The sequence below is a fragment of the Syngnathus floridae genome, chromosome 3 (assembly GCF_059516105.1).
Source record: "Syngnathus floridae isolate MCC-2025c chromosome 3, RoL_Sflo_1.0, whole genome shotgun sequence".
NCBI lineage: Eukaryota > Metazoa > Chordata > Actinopteri > Syngnathiformes > Syngnathidae > Syngnathus > Syngnathus floridae.
The window spans coordinates 12984039-13002151 of record NC_142415.1 but is presented as its reverse complement, the minus strand read 5'-3'; the positions used below and the strand labels follow the sequence as shown (position 1 = coordinate 13002151).

Here is an 18113-nt window from a genome sequence, read left to right as displayed (position 1 = left end):
AGGGATTGATTGCTCTTTTTGTCCAAAATTTACTTTATTTGATTTTTTTTTTGGACATAGTTTATGCAGGATGTTGTTTAATGTAAAGAAATAGCAATGGTACCTCATGAGTTATAGCTTTGTTAGAATCTGTGACTTAACCAGGCAAGTATGAATTATTTTGCTTCAAATATTTCTAATATCATCTGCCCTCAGAAACCTCTTGCCAATGGAATTTGCCCGCGGTGAGGCATTTTAGTATCGATTTTATGCTTGGAAAAAGTCAGGGGTTGTTGGCGGGTATCAAATGTTGAAGCTGAGAAGCAGTTAGAAGATGCAACGTGTGTCATGCACACTAAGGCCTTCAGGAATTCAAAAGCTAATCATAAATTTTCCAGAGATATGGTTTGATTCCAAGTAATGACATGCATCATAAAAACAGGACATGAAGACTGCGCTCGGCCAGCCGTTTTATCATTTACTAATTATCTTTTTATTATTTCTGTGACCTTCCTGTCATAGTTCATAATTAGTGAAGGATCACTGGGTATATGGTATAACCCTTTTCCCATTGAAATGAAGAGTCTATTACCTTTTCCAACTTCTCACCTAAACAACACATTTTATGATATTTAATGAGGGAAATAGTGCCCTGTAACATTATACTACATCATTAAATAGAACAAAAAAATAATAAACACTTTGTCCTTCAATGCACATTGTGTTGCTTATTGGTATGTGCGCCTAAGCCACCTTGGCCTGGAATAGAATTTTTCTCAGCTTCTCTATGACAATAATATTAGCCGTTCTTCACAGAGGATTAAAATTATAGGCCTTTTAGTATTGTTGTATTATCTGTCTACATGTGTTGCTGCAGCATTTGTGTTAATATATCTGCTGCGTGAAGCGTGACAACACTTCTACATCGTTTTGGATTTTGCCATTGCATGTTAGCATTAAGGTAGGGTTAAGAATGAATCCCCATTTACACTGAAGTGACTGGTTAATGTCTGTGCTACCCTGCTTATCCGTGTGAATGATGGCTTTTAATTAATGGTCTTGTAAAAGGAAATCCAGACGGGCACGCTCCTCCATAGGCCGCCGGTCTTTGGAATGGTTTATTAATGCTTTGACCGGTTAGCCTGGGGTGAAAAAAAAGAACAATTAGCATTATCCAGTGCCATATGCTGCCCAATGACTAGCAAAGAACAAAAGCCCGGGCTCCCTTGTGAGGCTAACCTGAGCTCTCCATACAACTAATATCAGCGCCAGTCACATGTGTAAGCCAGAGGACCCAAGAGAGCTCCACCCCTGCCAAAGCACTTTAATTACACACCCTGACAGCAACGGGCTGGAGTCATGCTCGCTCAGCAAAGCAGCCGGAGTTCTCGGTCCAACCGTGTCCTGCATACATATCACCTTCACATGTGTTGTGCAGGCGCAAGCGTGTGTATGGAATTAGCATATTTTCCATCAATTCGCAGACAACTCATAAAACCATTTCAGCAAGTAAACAACCATTATGGGCATCAAGACTTGCAAAAGTAATAAAAGCTCATCCTTTGCTAACATGGATTGCCCTAGTGTTTATGCAAGGTTTGTCAGAAAAGTTACAGGATTAGTGTAACAGAGGATATATTTCAAACATAAACTACGGCTTTTCCCCTTCATTGAGGACTAGGTGATCTACAAAGAGATCATGTGGTGTTTTATTCCATCCTTGTGAACAAGAGCTGTGACAGACCAGTTCATGGCGCCTCACAATGCCCTGAGCATCTGGCAGTTCCTGGCCAAGAAGAACATTGCTGTGCTGGAGCGTGTTATTTGGCCAAGCAGATCCTACATCACTATGTAAAATTATAAAACTCAACAAGTTGTATCTTCCCCAGTCTCCACTTTACTGCTGTGATCATTTTTCTTCCTGTTATTTTCAATTGAAATGGTCACATTACAGCAGTCAACAAATGAGCTCGGATAGAGACACCCTGCAGTGGAAAAGAAACAATTATATAATCTGCTCGCTTCATTTTTTTTTCCCCAGTCATTTTTATACCTGTTCGCGGTTCGGTGATTCGATTTAATTGCCTCATGGAGTGAATCACTTTCTTAAGCTGTGGACACACTACATACATCAGGACATGAAAGAATTAGTGTATACAGTATGACTGCACACATCTGGTCCGTAGTGTGATGCGAGGCCATTTAGAGAGGAATTCACGTGACAAGTGAGTAGAGAGGGAGGCATTTACTGGGAATGGGCAGGTGGAATATAGCTGGAAGGTCTGCCTTTGATTAGCGTGACATGATAAGGGTCATCCAGTGCTCTCTGTGGGAAGTCGAATTTGTCGGAACCTTCCATCTATTCTTCCCCTTCCATGTGCTCTGTCCGCTTTCACTCAGGCTCTTTCCCTCCATCTGGAGTGGATGAAGTCACAAACCACATCAGTGGTTTTTCGCCTCCAGTCTCTTTTGATCCTCCTCCCACCAAGTTGGCACGCACGTAGCTGTACAACAGCGTGCCCATTGTGCTCTCGTTTGGGTACACCGTCCGCTTGCAGGTACAGATCTAAAGACAGGCAGTTTTTGTAGCGTTTATTTGAATTTTTGCCTCTCGGGAATGTGATCATTTGCCACAGTCATTTAGAGTGCGCAAGTGTGCGCGGCTATCATTATACCACCATTAGAGACTGTGCTGATCTAAAATGCAAATACTGCTGTTTGGTGTTACATGAGCTTGATTGCTTGCTTGTCATTAAAGTGGATGCAGATATTTGCATTTGGAGCAACAGAGCTCCAGGGCAAATCATTAAAAAAATATATTGGTGTATACATGCGCAAGGTCAATTCCTTTACATACTGGGGATATTTGGATTTCAGATCAAAAGATTCATATGAGACAAACTTTTAAAAATCCAGCTTTTATTTCAGGGTATTTACATCTAGATGTGTTAGACAACTCTAGACAGAGCACCTTTTGTTTGAAGCACCCACTTTTCAACAGATTGAAAGTAATGTAAGTACAGACATTATACAATTAAAGTGAATAACATTTAATATTTTGAATTGCATCAAGCCTGATGCATTCTTCATTTGAAGTGCTTTTCCAATCCTTTACTGCAGCCTCTTTGGGTTCTTGTTTGTGTCTGGGGACGTTTCTCCTCTTAGTCCCCTCTTCAGGAGGCTCTATTTGGTTAAGGTCAGATGACTGACTTGACCTGTCTAAGACCTTCCACTTTTCCCTCTGATGGAGTCCTTTGTTATGCTTGGCTATCTGGTTGCATAATGAAGCTTCTCCAGATTTTTTTTTTTTTAATATAAATTGCCAGACAAAATGATAGCGATACATCACTGGTTATCTACAATAATCTGTTGTGAAGTTTGCTGCCACCACTAAGCACTCGCAACTCGCATTTTTGCTCATAACTACTCATAATTGGGTCAGTGACAGGTTGAGAGTAATCACATAGGTTGTGAGCCGTTGGATAGTCAGCACCTTGCTTGGTCATGCACGGGAAGTAAAATGGCAGCACAGTTACAAATTGGTCTGTAAAGTGTGTGCTACGCATTTTGTCGTCAGTTTATCCTCCCTTGTTCCTCAAGCCAATTTGTTTTTGTCTTTAGAGGTTGAAAAATTGACCTTGATTTGTCTGGAAGTTAACAAAACACTTTCCTTTAGATCCCTACAACCTTTTGCTTTGTTCCTATTAATATTTATGATGTGTTCGTAGGTGTACGCACCATCTCCAAACTCAGAGGACTTCAACAGAGATTCGCCTTCCTACTCTCCTCCCAAACCCTCCAGCAATATGTTTGCAAGCACTTTTTTTGGTAAGTAAAGTTTTATTGCTCTTTGAGCTCATCCTTTTAATCATACTGGAGCATTCATTATCCGGGCCTTTTGTAGACATAAAAGATGAATTGGTTGTTTGTTCCACTTTTCTATTATCTCAGCTGCGTTGAGAACCCGGATTGAGTTTCATCCCCATGAGTGAAAAATAAAACCCTGCTCTGTGGATGATCCCATGTTGAGGGTTTACAGCTTTGTGTCGGGACTCTAATGCACTCTATAAACACATCCATATATTTTGTCATTAGATGGTACCCACGGTTCATCTGACCTTTGGAACGCAGCCAACGGGATTAGTCAGCCTGGCTATGGAGGAATGCTTCCAGGATCTTCATCTCACATGCCACAGTCGGGAAACTACAGCAGCCTGCACTCGCACGACCGTCTGGTAAGCCAATCGACGGGTGACAATCCCACACCCAAATATTTGGGAGCAGCAATACAGGCCGATCAATTAGGGTTGCACAGGATATATCGGTAGGCTGCTCACAAGAGTACCGCGATTCCTCGTTATCAATTTGAGGCCCGGGGGTTTTCATTGCAGCAATGATCTCTATGTAATTTCCAGATGCAAGCGTGCAGATTATACTCCACCCCCACGTTTTCTCAACACAGCCACCACAGTACGAGGATATGTGTGAAAAGATGCTGAGGATGTTACTTAAGCTCGGTGTTTGATCTCCTCTTGTTTGTATAGTAGACTCCTCTACCCTTTCTTTGACTTTGCTCCACATACAAGAAGGATGAACCTCATCTTTCACGCTTTCAAAGTAGCGTTATGTGATTTTTTATTTTTTTTTCCCCCTCTCAGAACTACCCAGCACACTCCGCTTCCCCAGACGTCAATGCCAGTCTTCCTCCCATGTCCAGCTTCCACAGAAGCAGCACAGGCACTTCACCATTTGTCTCTGCAACAGTCAACAATACAGATGGGGTGCTGGGTAAGTTATCACTTGCTGCTCTTAATGCAAATACGGTGGCTTGTTTGAATGCCGGGCTAACTCGCACTTTCTCTTCACGTGGGAAGCTGCCGCAAATCGGGGGAACGCAACTGGAAGCTCACAGACCGGAGATGCACTTGGCAAGGCTTTAGCCTCGGTGAGCTGCAACCACACAACTGTCGTGCATTTAACTGGAAGCATACTTGCCAAATTTGTGCAAATATGCAGTCGAAAGACTTGATGATGCAAAATTCAGTGTGGAATTGTTTTGTCGTCGTGTCAAATCTGTGCTCTCTCAGGTGTTAACAACAAAATATGGAAGAAACAAATAACATTATTATTGCTACTAATTCTGTTAATCATTTAGATAAAATTCCTCCTTAGATGCATTGCTGCAATTTCTGCACTTTCCCTGTACTAAATTCAGCCTTTATCCTAAATTCTACTTTTCATTAAATAAGCTTACCCAATGTGTGAAATGACATATTTGTATTTCAATGAACATTGCATGTATCACTGCAAAGGCTGGACAGTTTTCTTTTTCTGAATGGAAAGTCTGAGTTTAGGGATGGTAATAACAAATTAAGCCTTTTATATTTGGAGACTCAATTCTATTAGCATGACAAAGCTGAGAGAAATGGACACGGTTGGACAGCGTGGGGGTGGGGGCACTGGGGAGTTTGGAACTGCTGTGGCTCAACTCCACGGGCCGCCCTTTGTAGAGTTTTTGTTCGCCGCCCTTTTAAATTGGCCCTGCTTATTGGCCCCTCGCCGCCTGCGGGAGTGTGACTGATGGAGAGGCGGGGCTTCATTTGTTCCAGTAAAATGAACCGTGTTTCACTTTGAATACGGCGTCCTTGGCCATATATTGCTTGGTCAGAAGTCACGGTTATAAACAACTTGCTTTTGTGAAACTGAGGCATGTTTGGGGATTTGTGTTGAGTCTTGTTTGTATCTGACACAGTGATGACCGCATTATTAATCCGTCTTAGTATTCCACTGAATTGCGTGTCTGAGTGTAGAGGAAAGAGAAAGACGTAGCTCTCCGAGTGTAGAAAAGCTTAAATAGCTATTCTGAACACCCCCCCTCCCTTTTCTTCCATGCTCAGTGATACACTTGCCTGATACTCCAAGTTGATTGAAAACGTAAAGCCCAAGATCAAGATTGAATAAGGAGATTATTAATGAGGACATTCTATCATCACCAAAGAAGTCAAACAGTTTCCTGCCAGCTCAATTTGATCATTACTTAGCGAGGAAATCTGTGTCTATCTGCTCCTTTTTCCTGCTAATTAGAGTGGATCCATTTCTAGCGCCCTTTTCTCAGAGACATGTTCCATTACGGCACAATATCCGCTGATTAAAAGGGAAAAAATCGGGGAAGTGATTGTGCTTTAATCCAGCAGTTGCTTACACAAATGAAATCCCTGTGGGAGTTGAAGAGACAATCTCCTTCCCTTGTAATTGGCATTATCGTAAAACTCGTTGTCCTCAGTGAAACCCAAATGGGAGCCTCAGATACATGACTGTTACTGCTAATTGTTTTTTATTGTCAATAAATGGTAACCAGATACATTAAGTCACGTAGACGAGCATAAGGGCATTTGTTCTATTCTTTAAAATGCGGATGGACAATTAATTTTGCAAAGAGGCCATTTGAGAAACACTTTACGTGGCTCAAAAAGTTAAGGATAACATGTTGGATGTTATCCTTAACTTTGTATATGTATGTCTTGTTTCACTTAACTTGCTACGTGTACATGTGGTAGGTCAAAATTACATATTTACAAATATATTGTGTGCCAACCACCAAATGATATTTGCCGTTCCTCGTCAAGACTCCCAAATATTGTTTAGCGGGAAGTATAATATGATTGATACATTGATGACTTCTAACACACTTAATATGTACAGTATATGAAACTGTAAAATTGCTTACAGAAAAATCTTTTTTCCCACCATGCAGGAAATACGAATGTTGCTAAACTGTTATCATTTTTCCCAGTCTCTTTTTTGGAAGTAATGGTTCAGTAATAGTGGTGGGAATCCACAACATCTATAAGCGTCTTCAAAATATAAGAACACAGTATATTTTACATTTTACTTTGGCTACATGATTACTGTGAGGGCCGTCCAGAGACTGCGGGTGGGGTGGATGTGGCCCCCGAGCCATATTTTGGCTAGTCCTGATCTAAAACCTTAACATGAAATCAAGGTTTTCCAACACTTGATATAGGTAGATAGATGTAAAAAGTACAGGGCAACAAGCGATTGTAATCAAAGCGATTGTCCTCTTGGACGTCTGACGCCGCATTCTGTCTGCTCTCACAGATTTACTCACCTGACCACACGAGCAGCAGTTTTCCTTCCAATCCGTCCACGCCTGTGGGTTCCCCTTCACCTCTCACAGCCACAGCAGGCGCTGCTGGCTCAGCAGGGACTGTGGTAACGTCTGCCAGCAACCCGTCTGGAAGACCAGGTAAAAACTCAATTCTCCTCGTAGGAGCTCGTGTACACAGGCTAAAAAGAAGGTAGGCAGCAGTTCCATCGCTGTGGCCGACAGGAACCTAGAATAAATATAAAGCTTTCTTCACAAGTTAGCTGTCTGAGTGAATCCACTTCTGTTATCCAGGGTTTATCCATGGAAACATTTCTCAGTTTTCAAATGTTTGTGAATGAATGCAACAAAGAGATTAGAAGGTATCCAGCAGTTTGAGTGAGCAGCTACTTTCACTTCTTGCTGGCGCATCTCTTGCCGAAACCTCATGCGATGCAATTTGTGCAAAGTTGACAACAGCGACAGCGCATCTTAAATCAGTACCTGACTTTCCGTGTCCACTATCTTTTATAGTCGCACAACCCACACAGCTTCACAGTGTGACGGAAATTCTCGTCCCATCTTTTGCCCAGAGCTTTGACGCTCATGAATCTATGGCTTGCTGACACGCATCTGTTTATATAATATTTCTTTTTTTTTTTGGAAGTGATTGAAATATTTAATGACAAGCCCCGGAACAACAATGGAATTGAAAGTGACTGAGGCTAGGGCTTTTGAGCTGCTTAAGGATTTAAAAAAAAAAAGATTTGTTTGAAGTGGTTTTGAATTACATCGATGAAAAGCTTTTTTTCTTTTTTGTGTTCGACTGAGCAGAACATTGTGTAGCATTTTAGAAAGTGGCTTGTGGGTCTTTGCGTAGTTTTAATAATACGCCTCTATTTTTGAGCGAAGATTTTGTTACACTTTTAATATCCCCATTATTATTATTTTTAATTCTAGGAGACTTTTGTAGCCCATGTCTGACTTCTTGACATTTAAAAGCATTTAAAAGACTGGCATGGATCCTTGCAGACATATTAAGGCACTAATGCGGGAAAAAAGGAGAGGGAGACACCAAGCAGGAAAGCCCAGTGTGTTATTTTAATGGACAGTTGTGTCAAGTATGGTAATGGACTGCTGACAGCTGTCTCTACCTATGCTCCCCTCATCCTCAGCTGTTGCCCTGCCCCGTGGACAGCTGTTCCACCAACACACAACCCTCACACATGCACACACACACACAGAGCTGCAAGAACCCTTTTTTTTAATCTGGCTACCCAAAAGTATGGAGCCCAAAAAGAAGTTCAGAAATGTTCCATCCTGGATAGTCAAATGAAGAAATGCATTTTGTGAGATGAGTAACAGAATGATTTAGTACAACTCCAGACACAATTTAAGTGCAAACGCCATTCATCATTACTCATTAGATGTTTTAGCAATTAGCCCTGGCGGTTTTCCCGTATATATGTGCGTATGTATTATTTATAGCCAGCAGGCAGGGGAGGCATGTGAAGTTCATGTCTTACTCATCTGGCAACAAGATGGGGCTAAATTCAAGTTCTTTTCATCCTTTCTTCTGAAGTCTGGAGTCTTTTATGCCAAGTGATGACAGAAAGCTACGTATGAAGAGTGACATTCACTGGAACAATTGGAGGAAAACAATTTTTTTTTTCTTTTTCTTTTGTGGTATGTTTAATACCAAACCTTCATTGTATGGAACTCTTTGTCCCCTCTCTTTCCCAAAGTTCCTTTTGTCATTGGCAGTTGTTATCCCCCATTTTAGTGTTTAGTGAATCAATCTGTTGAGGTGAAACACTTTATTTTCTCCATGAGAGAAAAAAAAGAAAAGAAAAGCCCTGCCTGATCTCTAACGTCATGCTTACCGTAATATAAATGAATGACTTGGTTTGGCAATCCTCCATCAGACATCACAGACCTGGAAATTACAGCAGGCAATATTTCTTGCAAATAACCTGGAAAAGTTGTCAAAGTCAATTGTGGTTATGATTGCAAATTACAACAAGTATTTTGCTTGGCTTATTGTGCCCAAGGAAAAAAAAGGAAAATCTATTTGGAACATTAGACACAAAGCAAGACAAAAATCACATATGACCAAAGAGCGGATTCACTTTTAATGTTCTTTTCCTTAATTGTCTCAACAAGCCAGAGATGCAGGATATGGAAACGGGGGCGTTAGACAAACTCCCAGCCAGCTCGCGTGTCAGGATGCCGCTCAGACGTCAGGAAATGATGTAATCTCATCCTTAATGATAAAAATATCCCCTGACGCCAGTAAATTGGCTTGTCAGCGTGTTATGACAGTTTGCTGTTGCCGGTGTCTGTAGTCAGTGAGGCATAATGCGGCTATCATCCGTGTTGATATGGAACGAAAGCAGCATCACGTGTCAACAGTGCACCTTTGTCTTCTTGCTCAGGTACCAACCAGTGGCCGCGTCCCAGTGGACAGACCCCGTCTTCTCCAAATTATGAGAACTCCCTTCACTCACTGGTAAGCGTTTGTCTTTTGTCGGCCTATATGGATGCTCACTTTGGTGGCGTTATCATGACAATGAGGTTCCCGCAAATGTTTGCAGAGGATTAAGTGAAAGGTCAAGGATAACTGAACAATACCTGTCCCCTAGGACTTGCCATCTGTCTCCTGCTCCAGGATTGACACTTGGGGGGGATGGGGTTAGTTCAAGGGGCTGCGAGCAGCTGTATGCAGAGCCACTTCTCCCAGATTCCTTTGCTGCCATGCTGCAGATTTAATTTCACCCATAGAGACATTGCCTCAATCCATGCAAAATAAAAGTAGGAGTCAGATTTTCCAAGTAGCCAAAGTTATAATTGCCTGTGGAGTTTGGAAAGCCCCCATGACTTTGGAGCAACTGTCTAAACATGCCACTTGAGGATTTCATCACAGATAAAGTGACTAATAGCTGATGGATTGAGACACTCTCGGTCATTTTACACAATGAGTTAGCCAGCAGGTTTCCACTTGCCCCACGTGTCATAGAAGTATATGTATAAAGCGTTTTCATTTGAAGTCTGTAATAGAGGCATTGCAGCAATTTCATTCCAAGAGCTCCCAATGAAAGGTGAGATACTTTACACATCGACTGGTGCGCTGCAATAGAAAGACCGCGGCCCTGTTATGTTTTCATGCTACTGTGCAGTTTTTATTGAACCACAAAAACATACCACGTTTGTCCAGCAAGAAGTGGTTGTGCCTTTTTGATTGGCAGTCCCTGTGGTGTTGCAATCAAAATTCTTAATCGCAGTAAAACCCATGGCCAAAGGGTTTGAAAACGAGCTGCAGAAACCCCACACACTGTTTTATATTGAAATTGTGAATATACTTTTATGCTCAAGATGAAAGAAGTAACCATTAATGTCATAAGATGTACTAAGATAGCACACAACAAAACACTTTCATCCTCACAGACTGATTAGTCAGCAGATGTTTGCCGGTCTGCAAATCCTTTTTCTTCTCAAACTCTCTCTCTCTCTCTCTCTCTCTCTCTTTCTTTCTTGTTCTCTCAATGAATCTCGGCTCTTTCTTAATCCTCTTCTTATTTCTTTGGACTTTGACAGAAAAACAGAGTTCAGCAGCAGTTACATGAGCATCTTCAGGATGCCATGTCTTTCTTAAAAGATGTCTGTGAGGTACTTTAGATCCAGCTCTTTATCTATAACGTGTTCCATAAGTCATTGTCCACTTTTTGGTTGCTCTCATGACCTCGACATTCAATCGTTATTTTTATTTTGGACTCAGTTTATGTTGCCATTGTTAGGTTGTGTTATTAGCTTGCCACAATCTGCTTCAGTGCAGATGTTAATCCACTCCATGTGACTGCTATTCACTTTCAAACAAACAACTGTATGTATTTTTGTTGATGTTTGGAGCCTCTTGTGATGATGCCTTTGAATTTCCTTTATCTTCACTTTTCAAATCCACGCCATCCAATCAGTGTTTTCAATTTTTCCGTCCTAATGTGCTTATACTAAGCTGCTCTGTCGTTCCCCCCAACCCACTCCTCCCTCCCCCCCTGACCCTCCACTCTGCAATCCCTCAGTCGCGAATGGAGGACCGTCTTGACCGGCTAGATGATGCAATCCTTGTTCTGAGAAACCACGCCGTGGGCTCCACCGCCAGTCTGCCCAGCGACATCCACAGTCTACTGGGCCAGGCACAAAATGGACAACTGGCAGCCATCGGAGCAAGTTTCCCTGCCTCAGCGTTGGCTTCCAGTCGGACCACAGCGATGGTACAAAGACCCGATTAAAGATGTGCATTTTTCTGTCTCCATAATCAAGATAATGTGTTTCAAATACATCTGGGAAACAAAAGCATCATTTTTTTTTTTACATCTAACTACTGCCACCTGTTCAGAAACACTCCATCACCATGTGACAAAAACACACACCACACACATACTATATGCGTGACATATTTTCCATAAGTGTAATTACTGGTTACAATATTTTCTTGAACAAGAAAGGTGGAAAGATTTTAAAGATTTTAATTTCTTCATTCAAATCACTTATGTCAGCCTGATAAAATAGTATCTGTTTTGTAGTATCAGAGCATTTTTGAGTACCCCACAGTAAAGAGCACTGTAGAAAATATAAATAATTGGGAATGTTCCAACAAAATACAAAGCGGCTTCACTGAAAAGTATTCTTTGGAAATTCCGCAACAATGTATCGTTTCAACCAGACCTCATGTTGTTGTCTCTTTTAATACTATTTGCGCCACCCATACATGAAATGTCTCGTTCCTCAATTGATTTTGTCGTGTTTGTTATCGAGCACCATGCCGCGGCAGTAATGTTAAGCGACTGTGACTGCCAGATAGACCATACTGTGTTTGCAGTAAGACAGTGCTTCCTGTGTGGGGAGAGCTCCCCTCCAACAGGCTCACCAGCCTCGACACAGCCACGGGCTTTTAGTCTGCATGGCAGCCCACCTCCCCCCTTTTTGTCCCCCTTTTCATCGCTTCTTTTTAACAAGCAAGGAAATGTGAATGGTTGGAAACGTGTGTCTTCACCCCGTGCCTCCTCAGCTGTATGATAATCAGGCCCAGCCATGAAAATGGCAGCCTTCTTTTCTTGCCAGAACCCCGGCATTCCCCTCCTCCTCCTCGTCCTCCCGTGCACAAAGACTTGTGAGGGCACCTGTTGAGAGCACAGCAACGATTAGTGTAGCGCCGAAGAAGGGGAGGGTTACGAGGTTAACCAAGGCCAACAGTGACAGGGGATTACATCAATAAACATTTGGGCTGGAAAGCAGGGAGATACCCTCCAACCTCTGTGACACTTTCTCTGTCTTCTTTTGGAGGTAGAAAGAGAATTGGACCAAAAAAAAAAAAAAAAGCATGTGGTGAACATCTGAAAGAATGGGGATGGTGGTACTGTGTACTAGTTTTTATGCCACAACCGGGGATTCAGTTTAGCTTGATGTCTTTTGAAAGTGAACACCAAAGAATTCTAAAAATAGTCTACTTTTCGACATGAAAAAGAATCTTAGTTGCGGTTACAGAGAGTCATGAGTAAACTGTGTCTCATACTGTTTGGAATGGTAAATGACTCATCAACTTGTCCTGTTTTGTACCAAGTTGACATGTTTATTTTCTCTCCCAAAAATGAATGCATGTTTCAAGGCAGCATTTTACGACTTTTTTTTTTTCCATCTTTGAACTTTTTCCACACGATCTAGCTGTTTCTTTCTTGCTGCTTGGTCTTGCTGTTGTTTCATTTGCAAAGGATGTCAACTTCCCGTCTTGACAATGCACCTCCTGTTTTTGTGGCAGGGTTCTTCCCATGCTGACGACACGGCTAGTCTGAACAGCCACGGAGGCCTGCCAAGCACCGGCTCCACGTCCAGCACAGAACTCAACCATCAAGTGGAAGCATTCCGAGGTCTGACGCTCCCCCGTGCTTCTTCTTGACCCATGTTATGGCTGATAGCCAGCTTACCTTAACTTGGTTTTTTTTCGCCTCCTCCAGGCTTGGCCAGTCAGGTAGCTACCACTTTGGCGCTGAAGGTAGAGAGGCAAGACAAGGATGACATGAACGATTCCCTCTCGGGCGATGACAAGTCGGATGATGAAAGCGACAGCTTGAAAACACCGCGCGCTGGCACGCGCACAAGGTACAGGCGTCAGGATTTCATGTGGTGCTTTTTCTTGGTTTTGTGAAGACAACAGAACAGGAATGAATCAAAATATGTTAAACACCAGTAAATATTGCAAAAGTGTTTTCTTGTACCCACGCAGTCTGACCGAGGACGAAGACCTGAATCCAGAACAGAAAGCGGAGCGTGAACGAGAGCGGAGGATGGCCAACAACGCCCGGGAGCGATTGCGGGTGCGGGACATCAACGAGGCCTTCAAGGAGCTGGGTCGAATGTGCCAGCTACACCTGAAGAGCGAGAAGCCTCAAACCAAACTGCTCATCCTCCACCAGGCCGTGGCAGTCATCCTCAGTTTGGAGCAGCAAGTTAGAGGTGTGTGTTCAAAGCCTCTTCCAAATGACACTGCTTTTTTTTAATTGTGTAACTATTAAGCTATATATCATAACTTATATCATAACTTCATATGATTTTGTCCGTCCGGCCCTACAGAGCGGAATCTTAACCCCAAAGCGGCCTGCCTAAAGAGAAGGGAGGAGGAAAAAGTGTCGGGCGGTTCCGGTGACGGCCAACAAGGTCACACGGGGGTCCACCCGAGCTTGACTGACACATCCAACCCCATCGGCCACCTCTGAGGCCCAGACAGGTACACCTCACTGTGTAGCCAAGCCATCTTTTCATGATGTGCTGACAAAATGTAAAGGTCCTTCTCTCATCTTTTTCACCAACAGTCCAAAAGCCAAACTTAGTGTGTGTCATGTTATATAAAATGGCAGCAAAACATAACAGAGGCCCTTCACATTGGACAAGCTACAGTAGGACTAGGTAACGTTGGGCCACTCTATTTGATGAATCACCAAATGAATCAACAATTCAACTGCTTGCCAATTCATTTCTTTTTTTGATTGAGGGTCTGATTGAACATCTCGAGAGGTGGCGCGCGAGGAATCATGAAAGTGCACATCACAGTGGATAGAGAAAGTGAATGTGCGAAAAATTGACTGCAGTGATCTGATTTCCTTACGTAGCAAGCTAGCTATGACTCGTTCTAAATCTATCGACAGTGTCTATCTCTGTCGCTTTCTATACCTGTATATATTTCTCTAGCTATCTCTATCAGTATATGTACAGTATCTACAGTACTGGCATAGCCCTCCAGCTCTCTGTTTGTCTCTCTCTCACTCTATCTCTATTTTTATTGCTCTATAGCTCTCTGTGGAGTATCTATCTACAGAATCTTTATAAGTATCTCTCTCGCTGTCTCTTTTTTTTCTTCATCTCTTTCACTCTGTGGCTCTAGCGCTCCAATTCTATCTCTATAGCTTTGTGTCTGTTTTTGGTCTGCCTCTTATCATGTTCTCGTTATCAGTATCACGAAATCTTTATCTCGCTCTCAATCCCCTCTCTGTCTCTACCTCTGTATTTCTGTCAGTCTAATTACACTGGTCACCATATTTAATTTTTTTTTTTTTCTTTTAAATATGGCACTACCACCAGTATTTTCTTTCTTCGCCAGTTCCCCTAGTCCGAGGCACTATGGTCAGAGCATTGAAGCAGTATGTGTGTTCACTTTCTGCATCAACTACAAATGTGTTTGACATTTTCTATGACGTCATAGCGCCTCCTCTGATGATCCAATTTATCTTGTCTGTGACAGATCAAACTTGCAGAACATTTTGTCCCCTCTGAGATGGCCACTCCTCTGACTTCTCGCCACCTTGCAGAGGAGAATAGACCACCAGAAGCCAAAATCACACGACTAACGCTATCCAGTCCAGAGACTGACAAGGAGCCCGCGCGGTACTCCGTCCGCAAATTTCTCCCCCAAAAAGCGAGAAGAATCTCGAGCACATATCACGCAGATCTGCAAGAAGCGTGTCGCTTCTGAACAATCAGACTTCGCAATCTCCTCCGACTCTATGTGGAGGTTGCCTCGTGCCTAAACTGAATTGACGAATGCATTGTAACAGCAACTTTTATTTTTGTTCTCCTTCTATTTATTGCGCCCATGAGCTCAAAGTGTATGTCTTAAGGGAAAATGTATACCGTTTTCAGTTTAACCCATAGTTTGCCCGTGTTGATACAAACAAAAGCAAAAAGATGAAATGAGGGAAAAAGTGAGATTGGCTGTGTTCGAAATCACTCCCTATGCACTATTTAATGCTCTTTATTTGTAGTGCTTTCCGAATATCTAGTGAGCATAAATTCTCCCCCGTTTAATGTATCCCACAGTGCAGCTTCAAAAGAACTGTCAGAAAAGTTTCAGGACTTGATTTCAAATCCAATCCTTGAGTTTCCAATTTAGTGTCATTAAATGGAGATAAATTGCTTAAATTTGTATTGTAAAATTGACCGTAAATTCCACATTCTTATTATAATTTATTTATTTGTTCAATATTTATTGCGGAGGTTCCACCAGTTGACATCTGTTGATCCGGTAGCCAACATTTGCGCACCCGAGTAGGGTTCAAAAATTTTTTTCATTTGAATGTTAAAAGTGCACTCGTTAGTTCACTTTATTGTTAGCCTAGTTGCATCATTGCCTGAGTCATTCATAACTTTGTTTTCCAAAATCTTTAAAATGTACCAATGTATTTGTTTTTTGTTTGTTTTCATTGTTTGTTTGTTTTCTGAAAACTTTCAAATACGACATGAGCAACTATGCTTTTAGGCATTTCACAGAGGAAAAAGAATAGATGCCTGTGAGTATAGCTGTTGCTTTAAGGGATATAACTAACTGCGTCTTAGCATTGAGTTAGCGAACGTTAAGACAAAGTTACGTGGTTCTTTAAACAGTACAGAAGCATGAATTAAATAGAGCTCACAGTCATCAGCCAATGCTTGTATTTCAAATGTTTCTTCGCAGGCCAAAACAAAAAGACGGCTAAACAGTGAGTGCCTCGTTCTAAAAAACAAAACAAAATCAAACGTATGTCAAACCACCACTAGATGGTGATTAGAAATGGAGTAGGGACGATTCCGAACACAGCCAGCAATTTATTGGCCGTTTGTAACGCATGTTTAAAAAATAAAACAAAACACTAACTGCCCCCCCCAGAAACAAAAATCTATTTATAGTTATATTGATTTTTTTATTCTCCCATTAAGCGCATGTACTTAGCAAACGTTTGTGTTCATTTAGTTTCAGTCATGCTTTGTTCACAAAACAAACTCAAGTTTGACTAGAACATTTTATTTGACATTGTAATAGGTTTAAAATGCTAAGAATACAATAAACACAACAAATCTTCGCATTCCCTGCCTATTTGTAGTGTCTTAACTAAAGGAGCTTCCTTTAGCCAGAGTACTGTTACATGTAGTTTGACACTTAACGTTCTGTTTTCAATTTGTTATATTGCTTTAAAACAAATAACGCCGACCACTTTTTTTTTCCTGGACTGATTACATTATGCCTTTGTTTCTCAATACAAAAAAGAAGGTATACTTTTGTGTCGTCATTTCTTTCAGCTTTCCGTTATATTGTGCTCAATCCTAATAAAATAAGCCCGACTTGATATTTCACACTTTGCTGAACATATATTTGAAAAAATGTAATTTTGTTGAATTGTAGCACAACAATGAACAAAAGAGTAGATTTCTCTTTGGCTATGGCTTTATTTATGTTTTGGTGTGCATGTTTTTTAAGTCTTTGGTCCCTGCTTTATATTCCATTTAGTTGTCTGTATATTGTCTCCTGAGACTTTAGTGCAAAAAAAAAGGGACTTCCATTAGACTCAAAGTAAAAGTTTACATTCGGAATCAATCATTGAGCAGTTTTAGTTTGTCTTTTGTGTGTGGGGGGTGTTTTCTCGGTCGGTATGTGGCCTTGTTGCTCATGACAGTATTCACACGTGTATTCATAACGTTAGCGCTAACGATCCATGTGACTTCCTGCTCCATTTCCTTCATATCATATGTTCCTCTTCGTATTTCTTTGCCAAGTTGCTGTATTTCCACATGCTTTTCCCTTGTGTAATATAGAAAAAGGAAAATCAAAAGGAAAGCGGTTTAAAAAAAAAAAACGTTTGGCTTATTTTTCACTGTAGTTAGTCTTTTATACAATAATACTTTAAGAATATTTCTTGAATTCTAAATATTACTCTTTCTAGATTTTTGAAAGCAAAGTTTTGAGTAAAAAGTTTCTTACTTTATTTTACTATATTAGGTAGTAAAATGTACACGGTTACTTAACCATAACCTGTTTCAGTCGTACCGGAAATGTCAGCGTCCATTTGCAAGTCTCTCGTGGTTGACATTTGTGTCAAAACTTCAAACATGTTGTCAGTGCACATCTCAAAAATGCGGCAATGAGAATTACAGTTTTCTGTCTTTTTTCAACAGAAAAACGTTATGTATATAACATTTATGTTACAATAAATGTGCCATCTTTTATAAACTTGAGTTGTTTGGCTGTTTATTTCATTTATATGTACTACTATTGCTCATCAAAAATTAATAAACCGTATAGTCTGGTAAAAACTACACATCAACAAAATAAATGAAATGTTCAATTCTAGAAACTTGTTTTATTAAAGTATAACTGTTCAAAATAATATTTTTTAATATTTAGTTTTCAATTGGCTAAATGTGGATATGAGAGACCCAAAAGGAACAATTGGAAGTGAACAGGATATTATTGATGATGTGTGTTTAGAGGATTTTGACATACGAGAGGTCATATTCTCTCATTTTGCCAATTATTAAGGCTTAATATCAAAAAACCTGAGAAGTTTCACAAAAATAGTCATATTTCTACCAAAAATGTCATAAAAAAACTCAAAAATCTCTCTCTGGCTCTTTCACAAAAAGTAACATTTTAACCAAAAGCCTCATAAAAAAAAAAACCTCAGAAATCTCTCTCGCACACACACACGCGCACACACAAATATCACAGGAA

The 18113-nt window shown here is 41.0% G+C and overlaps 1 protein-coding gene across 4 annotated transcripts in view; it reads left to right on the top strand.

Annotated features, from left to right (window-relative positions):
* tcf12 (transcription factor 12) overlaps positions 1-17617 on the top strand; it is a 48961-nt gene extending 31344 nt beyond the window's left edge. For 2 of the 4 annotated variants that reach the window (XM_088371277.1, XM_088371278.1), the window contains 12 exons: positions 3708-3807; positions 4075-4214; positions 4638-4767; positions 4854-4924; positions 7099-7246; positions 9520-9593; positions 11161-11352; positions 12897-13005; positions 13093-13237; positions 13362-13591; positions 13709-13862; positions 14874-17617. In XM_088371277.1, the coding sequence (XP_088227403.1) occupies positions 3708-3807; positions 4075-4214; positions 4638-4767; positions 4854-4924; positions 7099-7246; positions 9520-9593; positions 11161-11352; positions 12897-13005; positions 13093-13237; positions 13362-13591; positions 13709-13851 (1482 nt within the window). In that variant the 3' untranslated portion in view covers positions 13852-13862; positions 14874-17617. Of the gene's footprint in view, positions 1-3707; positions 3808-4074; positions 4215-4637; positions 4768-4853; positions 4925-7098; positions 7247-9519; positions 9594-10678; positions 10751-11160; positions 11353-12896; positions 13006-13092; positions 13238-13361; positions 13592-13708; positions 13863-13947; positions 14042-14873 lie in introns of all 4 variants that reach the window. The other 2 variants (XR_015857539.1, XM_088371279.1) reach the window with 2 other exon arrangements.
* The last annotated feature ends 496 nt before the right edge of the window (positions 17618-18113 follow it).